The 10,899-nt window shown below is 37.5% G+C and overlaps 1 protein-coding gene across 6 annotated transcripts in view; it reads left to right on the forward strand.

Moving 5' to 3' along the window:
- Positions 1-9,386, forward strand: part of ARL13B (ARF like GTPase 13B) — a 48,239-nt gene extending 38,853 nt beyond the window's left edge. For 5 of the 6 annotated variants that reach the window (XM_081952058.1, XM_081952055.1, XM_081952054.1 and 2 more), the window contains 2 exons: positions 419-487; positions 7,155-9,386. In XM_081952058.1, coding sequence (XP_081808184.1) covers positions 419-487; positions 7,155-7,231 — 146 coding nt within the window. In that variant the 3' untranslated portion in view covers positions 7,232-9,386. Of the gene's footprint in view, positions 1-418; positions 488-1,798; positions 1,843-7,154 lie in introns of all 6 variants that reach the window. The other variant, XM_081952059.1, reaches the window with a different exon arrangement.
- Positions 9,387-10,899: the final 1,513 nt, after the last annotated feature.

The raw sequence follows: 10,899 nt of genomic DNA on the forward strand, positions 1-10,899 counted from the left end.
AGAAATTTACATGGGACGTGGAAAAAAAGCCTGGCTGTATAAAAAGGAATATCTTTTTCCACAGTTGAATAAGAGAGAGATACAACAAAATTAAAAACTTTTACTTTTATTGGAAACTAAACATTTATTTTGTCTCATTTTATTTTTTGAGGGGGATGGGGTTAAAAAATAGTGTCATAAGACCTGTATAGAATATTGCTTTATTTGTTTGTTTGTTTATTAAATTGTATGCCTTTATCTGCATCTGAGGAATAAATTTTCAATATCATAGTCTTATCCTATGCAAATTAACTTATACCCCAATGTCTACCATGCTCACCAATAGTAAAATTTCTGATTTCATTAGTAGCTTGAGATTTACTTTATCAGAATTGTTTGATTATATAATTGCTGTTTGATATAATTTTTTTTTTGGCAGTTGGATGGGAAACACCAAAAATTAACAGAATTCGAAAACTTCAGCCCCTTGGTGAAACTCATCATAATGGTAATTTCAGTGGAATTTGTCCTCAGCAATATATATATTATTTTGCATATTGGCTTATTTTTTTAATTTTGACTAATTTGGTGCTTCTTTAAGAACAATCAATAATTTTCACTCCTTGTTTTTCTCTTTAAACTATATGTACGTAAATGTCATCTAATTAATTTTATTTCATTCTCTCTGCTTCAGGACAAATATGTTGCTTATTGAGATGGCCATGTAGTTAGTTGTATATTGCTCAGAGGAAAAAAAAAAGAACACATTAAAGTGCAAAGGACCATATCCATTCTTAACTATTCACCCAAGGAAGGTCTGCTATGAATTGCTATAAAAAGATTTTAAGTAATATTGACAATCACACATGAAATAGGAGAAAAGTATCTTCTGAACAGACAAGCATTCACACAATCTTTATTCTTTCTCTTCTCAGCACCTATAAATATTGAACCTTAAACATAGATTAGTCACTTGCTAAATTTTATAAGGTGCGGCAGAAGGGAGGTGGAATTGTTATGAGTTAAATAGACAGGAAGATACTATGTGCCTAACTTATAGTTACTTACCTGAATACCTAGAAACCATTTGGAAATACAATGCAGTTTTTATTAGCATATGGTTTTCTAAAAATATAATTTTGCTGTTAATCTTATTGATAGTACGTGAAAAGTTTTAATTCTTTCTTAGTAGATACTGATTTGTAATATTCTCTTTATTGAGGATAAGAGTTATTATTAATAAGAATTGTTCAATGATAGAATATGTGTTATGTATGTATGGTTGGAGTTCATCCTCAGGACCTCTAAAGTGATTTTGAGCAACAAAACAGCAAAAGACTAATGCCTGGCATGCTGGTTTGACCTGCTTCTCAGAGCATGTAATATTAAACTAGATCAAGGTTATCCAACTTTCTCTAGCTAAGGGCTATATTTTACCTTTGAATGGAATACCTAAGGCCATACTTCAAAAAACAAGGACACAGTTAGACAAAAACTAAATTTTATTTCATCTATGGTTAAATGCATTTAAAATTAGTTAATTATAGTTAATATGGTGAGCCCCATATATTTCATTTTTTACCCTTTCACATTAAAATTTATGAAGTAGCAACTTTTGGAAGCGTTGTATAATGATAACTAAGATGTTCAAGGTTTACTTGCAGCACTATGGCCTCAGAATATACTTCTCTAGATTAGAAATTTGTATGGAAAATTTATACGTGCATAAATCTATATTTTGTACATAAATTGATTTCATTTGCGTTAGACAACTGTATAATTTTCAACAGTTTGTTTAATATCCATATTTCTTTTTAAGGAGTATAAAGAAAAGAAAATGAGAGAAAGGACAGAAAAAAAGAGGTAGGGAGGAGAAGGGCCATGTTTTTGGATTATAATCTTTTTGCTCTTAACTATCGGCCTGATTGTATCTGGAGTTAAAGTTGTCATTTCTTGGACAATATTTTTGTTAAAAAGTGGGATGAAATTATTCTTATGCAAGAAATACTTCTGATAGCAAGTTGTAAATCACGTTTGTGAAGTTGTACAGATGAGATATTTCCTATAAGCTTGATTTTCAACTCGCTCAAAAAAATACAATTACTTACAATTTTGCATGTATTTCTTTCAATTTTTGTCAACATTTCACTTGAAAACCTGACAACTTTGATTTGAGATGATGAAAGAGATACAGAAAGAGATCTAGAATTTTAGATTTTTAGCTTCCTTGTAATTGAACTTTTCTATAATTTAGGCCTTAAAAAACACAAATATACACTCAATTTTATTCTTCCCTGTTAAATATTTTTCTATAGTTTTATTCTTTCTGTTGTTTTTAAATAATATTATATTTAGGTTTAAATCAGCTACTAAGTAACTCGGCGTTCCTTGAGTAAGAGACCAGTTTCAGTCATAAGTCTTTAGAAAAAGGAAAGGCAGTTGGGAAATCCTGATCAGGCTGGGCAAAAGGAACAGGGCAGGAAACTATAGTGGGGAAGGAGCACAATGACCCTTACATCCAGAATCTTAAATATCAGGGAAAATTTAGCAACAGAATAGAGAAGCCACAATTCCAAACTGTAGAATTATTAGATACAGATAGTCCTCCCTTAAAAACTGCAACTTTATCACTAAGCAGTGTGATTGTTAAATGAAACATTATGACTACACCTGACTTATGACATTAGCTCTACTGCAGTGATTAAGCAGATCACTCATGGTTAAGTGTGGTGTCACGTGATTGTGACTTGCAACTTACTGCCAGCTCTCCTGCTAACTTTGCTTGTCAGAAGCTGGCTGTGATGGTCCCAATGGTGATTTTATTACCATTGGACACTGCAACAATCATAGATGTGTGCCACTTGCAAAGCCCATCAGTTTGACTACAGATATGCCATGACAGCCATATGTTGCACTCATGTATCAGCTGTGAAAAGGGCAAAATCTGTGCTGGTGATCATTAGAAAAGAGACAAAAAATAAAATTAAAAACATTGTCATTCCTTTATAGTAATTTGGTATATTTGCATCTGGAATTCCGTGATCAGTTTGACAGCATATTTTTATTTATTTATTTATATTTATATTTGATGCTTCTAGACCGCCCCCTCTCCCGAAAGGGACTCGGGGCGGTGTACAGTTCATACAAAATATAACAGAATACAATAAAAAAGTTAAATATGTACAGTTGACAGTTGACATGGAGGAGGTTAAAATGCAATTAAAAGAACTGTACAAAGCTAATATAAATATAAGTTTAAACCCCTAAAATAGATACAGTAAATTAAAAAACCCCTAAAATAACCAGATATAATACATTTGCCAGGAGGGACAGTTGTAATTATGCCAGGCCGGCTAATCGGAACAGGTGGGTCTTCAATTTTTGCCGGAAGGAGCGGAGGTCAGAAGTGGTTCTAATGTCGGGGGGGGAGGTCATTCCAGAGGGTTGGGCCCATCACAGAGAAGGCCCTACTCCTCGGTGTCGCCCGTTGGCATTGCCTAGTGGACGGCACCAGGAGAAGTCCCTCCCTGTGTGAGCGAATTGGCCGCAGGGATGTATGTGGGAGGATGCGATCCCGCAAGTAACTAGGTCCCGTGCCATGGAGTGCTTTAAAGATGGTAATCAGCACCTTGAAACGCACCCGTAAAACCACAGGTAGCCAGTGCAGCTCGCGCAGGAGAGGTGTTACGTGGGAGTACCTCGTACTCCCCATCACAGCCCGCGCAGCTGCGTTCTGAACTAACTGCAGTCTCCGGGCGCGTCCCAAGGGCAGCCCCATGTAGAGAGCGTTGCAGTAATCCAGGCGGGACGTCACCAGTGCATGAGTGACCATGCGTAGGGCATCCCGGTCCAGTAGGGGGCGCAATTGGTGCACCAGGCAAACCTGGTGGAACGCCCCCCTAGCCACGGCTGCCACATGGTCATCCATTGACAGCCGGGCATCAAGGAGGACGCCCAAATTGCGCGCCCGTTCCACAGGGGGCAATTGTTCGCCCCCTATGGCCAGCGATGGGATCAGCTGGCTGAACTGAGGTGCCGGTAGCCACAGCCACTCAGTCTTGGAGGGGTTGAGTTTAAGTCTGTTGTCCCCCATCCAGACCCCGACGGCCTCCAAACACCGGGACATCACTTCGACAGCCTCGTTGGGGTGGTTTGGAGTTGAAATATACAGCTGAGTATCATCAGCGTAGAGGTGATACTCAACCCCAAAACCACGGATGATCTCACCCAGCGGCTTCACATATGTGTTGAACAGGAGAGGCGAGAGGACCGACCCCTGTGGCACTCCACAAGTGAGTGGCCTCGGGGTCGACCTCTGTCCCCCTGTCAACACACATTGCCTCCGGTCGGAGAGGTAGGAGCCAAACCACCGCAAAACGGTACCTCCGACTCCTATCCTCTCCAACCGGCGCAATAGGATACCATGGTCGATGGTATCAAAAGCCGCCGAGAGGTCTAATAGGACCAGGATAGAGGAACAACCTCTATCTCTGGCCCTCCAGAGATCATCAACCAACGCGACCAAGGCTGTCTCTGTGCTGTGCCCAGGTCGGAAGCCGGACTGGCGTGAGTCTAGATACTCGGATTCGTCAAGGTGTCGTGGAAACTGCTGCGCCACCACATTCTCAACAACCTTCGCTAGAAACGGAAGGTTGGAGACTGGACGATAATTAGCTAGCTCCATTGGGTTGAGTGAAGGCCTCTTAAGTAAGGGCCTCACCACCGCCTCCTTCAAGGCGGTTGGTAAGGATCCCTCACCCAATGAGGCATTCACCAGGCCCAGAAGCCAGCCTCGGGTCACCTCCCAAGATTCCAGTACCAACCAGGAGGGACACAGGTCCATTAAAAATGTGGTGGGTCGCAGCCGTCCACGCAACCTATCTAAATCCTCGGGGGCAACAGAATCAAACTCCTCCCAGGATGGTCTCACAAGACTCGCTGTTGGCGGCCCGTCCGGTCCACTGAGGGGGGCCCATCCGCTCCGGATCTGAGCGACTTTCTCCTGCAGATATTCCCCAAACTCCTCTGCTCTGCCCTGCAAGGGTGCCCCCTGCGTCCTCTGTGACAAGAGGGAGCGGGTCACCCTAAACAGGGCGGCAGGGCGGTTATCCGCGGACGCAATAAGAGCGGCGCAATGTCTACGTTTGGCCGCCCTTAATGCCACAAGGTAGGTCCGTAAGTAGGATCTTACCTGTGTTCGATCAGATTCGGAGCGTGAGGACCTCCACCTGCTCTCTAGACGTCTCCTATGGCGCTTCATCACCCTCAGCTCCTCGGTATACCAAGGAGCCCGGGTGGGTCGCTGCCGCAGGAGAGGTCGCAAAGGCGCAACCCGGTCCAAGGCCCCAGCCGCCGCCCTATTCCAGGCGGCCGCTAGGTCCTCCGACCGAGCGCGGGTCAGGGCTACAGTTAATGGCCCAAGCTCCGTCTGGAACTTAGAAAAAGTATAAGTGACTGGGGACTAAGTTAACAATTGAGGTACATAATATCATGCAATAGATGAAGAAAGTGAAGGGAAGTTTTTCCTCCTTTTATTAAAACAATAAGCCCCGGAGCCGTACTGAAGGTTTTAGAAAAAGTACTTCGATACACAACAATCAATTTTTGGAATTCAGTATTGCAAGATGTGATGTTCAGTAATTTGGGTGGCTTTTAAAGGGAGTGGATACAATCATGAAGGACAATTCCAGTAAGGGCCATTAGTTCTGAAGACTAAATATTATCTCTCAGCTGTTGGTGTATGCCTTCAAATAAAACTTGCAGAACATCAGCAAGATGATTGAATGTCTCTACCTCCTGTTTCTGTGCACTGCTGGAGCATAGGTTGGCCAGAAAAAATAAAATACTGAACTAAGACAGGCTTAGGTCTGATTCAGCAGTTCTCCTCTGTGAAAAGGATCTTGTTATTTTAGAATATTATTGTAAGGATTTGTAACCAAATTAGTTGCATTATGGAATCCAACTCTACACTTGAAGTATTTTTCATTTGTAGAAAATATATAGGAAATACATAATATTCTGTTAATGCCATACAAAATAAATAAAAACGTACCTTAATATCTTGCAACAGATTGAAATTTCATAGGTTTTCTTTGTTGTAGAGTTTAAACAGTTTGGAAAGATAATATTAATGATCAATTTATATCATGAAGAGGAATGATATTGATAAATGAAAGCAAAACACGATGTTTCAATAGATATGACTTAAAAATATTCTAAAAACTGGTGAATATAATCAATGCAATGTCCTGTTCTGCCTCTTCTGAATGCATTCACTATCTTTTTATAGCTTTATAATTTTGCATATTCTAAGCCTGCTTGATGAATGTCTTTTAATTCTTTTTTAAAATGGATGTTTTTGTTCTGTTCTAACATGGTTTAATAATTTGACACTTGCCTTGTTTTCCTTTTTGAAATTCTGCTTACATTAAAAAAATACATTCATAAAAATCCTTGGATACTTGGTTTTGCAACTGAGTGCAATCTGCTGTTTACATCTCCAAATCACTAAGGTTTATATCTATTTTAAATCCTCAATGTTGGTTGCTGCTGATTTAGAATTAGTTGGGGAAATAGGGAAAAAAGATGCTTCTTAAAGAAATGGTTCTCTGAAATACTCCTTTTATTTTCGGTATTCTTATTTATGTGATCAATATTTGAAACATAAGGTGAGTTGAGAGTGGCAGTAACAGAGATTTTTGAGATAATTATATATAATAAAGAATACTAGCCATCTGATATCAGTTAATTTAGAATGTTCTTATTGTGTTTAACCAAAAATTCCTTTATATTTTCAACATAAATTTGTAGCAGTCGGGAACAAATTCCTCTGTAGGTCTAGGACAGAGTAGTTGTGGGCGGAGTATTTGTAATTCTAAAACTGTTTCAAGTGTGTTTGTCTTTTTACAAGTCATTCTGAAAATAAAATTTATAGCCAGAAGGAATGACAAAAATGTAAAAGAGAGATTGTGAAACTGATTAACATGTATAACAAACATGTATCTTTCAGTATATAAATTTTGCACAAGATAGAATTATCAGACAAAAGCTAAAGATTTCTATATGCATATTAAAAAAGCAGAGAATTCCATGCCTTTTTTTCTGTTCAATTTACAGTAGTTGGATAAGAGGTATATTGTCTGTTAATTTGATTTCTTTTCTAATTTGTGCTTTAGATTTCTATGGAAAGCCATTGCCACCACTTGCTATCCATCAAAGACCTAACAGCGATATGCATGGTATTATTTCTTAACCAGCAGTCACTTTGTAGCTTTCAAGAGGAATCTAAAATGACATTACATTAGACATTGCTTTCTTTTTTGAAGAGATACCTGCTATTCTTACAAGTTGCTGGGCAAGGGCATCACGGTTACATTGGGTTCCTGGTAAGAATGTTTCTTCTAAATGTTAACAATCCTGCTTCCTCAGTTTACCAGCTGCTCTTCAGAGTTGATATGGAACAAGGAAACTCGTACAAGCTGAATTCTTGCAAAAGAAATGACAACAGGATATTTATTTCCCTTGTTGGAAACAATACTATCAAGACCAAACTCAACTTGATTATGCACATACATGCTTTCAGTTTGGCTAAATATTTTTCTATATTCAACACTTCAAGAGTTTTTTTAAAAAGTACATGCATATTCAAATGGGAGAAATACAAACTGTACATTTAAACAATTTGATATATTTTTATAGTATTTTATTTGTTTTAAAGAAATTATTTGGTCAGCAGAACTATTTTGACATACTAAAAGTCCTACCTATATTCATAAGTATCTACTACATTTTTTTTGGAAAAGCAATATACTTGTGTGCGATTTGCTTCACAGTTTGCCTAATTATTAATTATGTCATTTTATCTTCTTCTTTGTCTATCAGAAAGAAATGTGTATTGGAAGGAAACTATTCATGTTTTCCTTGGTGGGAAACAGCACTTCTGGAGTTAATTGAGACGATTAATTTTATGTTCTTGGAGCTAGAGGGAGAGGGAACCTTTTGACTTTCCAAAGGACAGAAAGAAATGTCCTTCAATTACTGTATAGAGTATTCATGGCCAGTGCTCTTGCAGTACTTGTTTCATATTGGGGAACGTGTGAACATATGGATTGGGGAACTAGGGCTGTGGGTCACTTTAAATAGAAGTAGAATTGAGTTACACCAAATGTAACAAATGTATCTTCTCCCAGGCTTATGGGGCAAGCTTAGCTGTTTTAAAGAGTAATAGATGGGTGCAAAGTTCATGTTCCTTCACAATCCAAGCCTTGGCTTTGAATTCAAATTACCATAACCTTTATTTCATTCATGCAGGCACATTTCCCCATTACATTGGGGTTTCATATATACTGAAATAAATGAAAATGTTTATATAAAAAAGGTATCTTTCTCCCCTGATTTTTTATTGTTTCAGTTGTTAATAATTGCAAATATTATTCTAACTGAACATTTCTAAAATATGTAAATGCCTTTCTTTAAAAAAAACATTGCAATCCAATTTTTACTTCCTTTTTCTTCATTGCATATTAGGGGTAAATGATCAAAATTTGCATATGATCAGAGGTTTCTCTATATGCTCAGATAGTGAAAGCAATTGAATGGCGTATACGTATCATAAAGCCTTAATACTAAACTGAAAAATCTGTGAATGTAATGAGGTTTGGAAATTCTCACCTTCCAGCAACATCTTATTCAAAAGCTTCCGTTTCTTTGCAGTTTAAACTAATGCTTTTGTTCTGCTTGATAATAGTAACGCCCATGTCATGAAACTGATCGGTTTGAATCCTTTCATACATGATCCTTATCTATCCTAAAGTCATATAAAAATAGTCTCATAAACATAGTCAGTTGCATGCATACAAGCTGAATGACTTTGCTGTTGTAACATTACTTTCTGACTAAGGTAAAATAATTATGTGCACAATTCATGGTACATAATTGTTTCCATATATATGGAATTCCTGAATTTTTAGAAAACAAAAAATTGATGTTTATTTTTCATTACTCCTTTTAGTTAACACTCAAACCTGTTAAGGACTGTCCTACTTTCTTGAAGCTCAAAAACATTTTTCTTCTCTCAAGGCTTATGCAATAGGACTTCCTCCTTATCCATGCTGTATTTTTCTCTGCCTCCAGTCTTCAAAATCTGTTTCAAATAGATGATTTTTTTGTCTGGAGAACATTTTGAGGGCAACTCATGATTTGGGAGAAATACTTATCTTCTATTTTATTAGTGGAAATAGATTCAATAAGGAAGCATACTCATGGGATTTTTGTTGTTACCAGATGCATAAGTACTAGGAATGTATTTTAACATGTTAACTTTACTTTTGTTTATTATGGATTATTTATTGAATAGTACGTTTAATGTTTTTATGTCTGAAATAAAGATACATAGAAATGTGATTTAATATTTCATAGTACAGAGTTACTTCATCTGGAACACAGTTTTTATTTTCTTAAAATTGTCACTAAGTTTCATTAATGACTTGCTAAAGAATCCAGTTGAAGTGTGATAGATTTTCAAATTTTCCCAAAGCATTTGAGCACAAGGTTGGATAGAGTAAGGCTTCTGTTTCAGAAATTATTTTAAAGAAATACTTTGGCTCTTGTGTGAGCACATCACTTCTCCATTCCTCATTTTACCAATCATATCCATTCGATCGTGTTGGGGGGGGGGGGGGATAAGCAGTGCTTTAAAGGATTGAGACTGAAAAGGTGAAACGACTTTAAGGAGTCAGTTCATTAAAGTTAATGTACTTCAAAGCAGCTACTACTTTTTCCAGGCTTTCTAATGTAGAGCAACAGTTAGCAACTTGGAGTCTTAAGAGCTTTTGGACTACAGCATCTTAACACCTACAAAGCAGCAGTTTGCTTATCTCTGCTGTAGAGACTAGCATACCCTATTGTTACTTAGCAAAATGTATCAGTTTGAAAACCTGCAAATCTGCTTCTTTGGATAAATGGCAGACATGGCAGATGTACAACTCACAAACACCAGCTAGTTGAGATTCATCCAGTTCATTACTTTGTCTAAGTGCTACTTCAGAATATCAGTTGCCTCACCTATGCTTGGTTTTTTAAAATGGAGAGGGAGAGCTTGGGATCATCCATGTATTTTTGACATCTCAGCCTACATCAGCCTACCAGCAGTTTAATGTAGATGTTAAAGAGCATAGGAGATAAAATGGAGCAATGAGGGAATTCATAGCCATAAAAATGACTATGATGTATAGATCTTTCTGATTCTGATTTTTACACAGTATTCACATGAAACTACCATAAAATCAGACATCTGCATTCACTGAGCTGTTACAGTTATAGTCCCAGCTGGTTTTGATGCTACTCAGACAAAAAGGCCCCGGACTGAAATGGATCATGAATGCCAATGAAATTTCCACTCAAATGAAATCACAATCATATGTAATTAATCTGCATAGAATTAACCATAAATGTTAGAATCTAGTTTTACAACTGGTTGTCCTATGATTTGCTTCAAGAAATCCTTTGGAGCTCTTTTCTATACGTTCATTTTTGTAAATTTCCGGTATTCCACATCTTATCCCATTCCTTAAGCAGCTTGGGCATTGCTCCAAATGAAGAATTACTGACCGACAAAATGAGTGATCGGATTATAAACATTTGCTATTAATGTCACCAAAAATGTACATTTTATATGTGATCCATCTAAAATTTTCAAATTGTACATAACACCTATCTGACCCAATTTCTGATATCCTCTTCCTGCAAACATGTAAAACTCCAGTTTGGACCCTATCAAGTTTTTTCATTGGGCGTATCTGCACTAATTGTTTCAAAACGACATAAAAAATGCAGATCCAAGACACACATCACTGTGTTTTTAAGATTCAGAAACAATTACTAGGAGCCAATGAGGATTAGTGAAGTACCGGGAGAATCCAG

Source organism: Natrix helvetica, assembly GCF_964273705.1.
Source record: "Natrix helvetica genome assembly, chromosome: 4".
NCBI lineage: Eukaryota > Metazoa > Chordata > Lepidosauria > Squamata > Natricidae > Natrix > Natrix helvetica.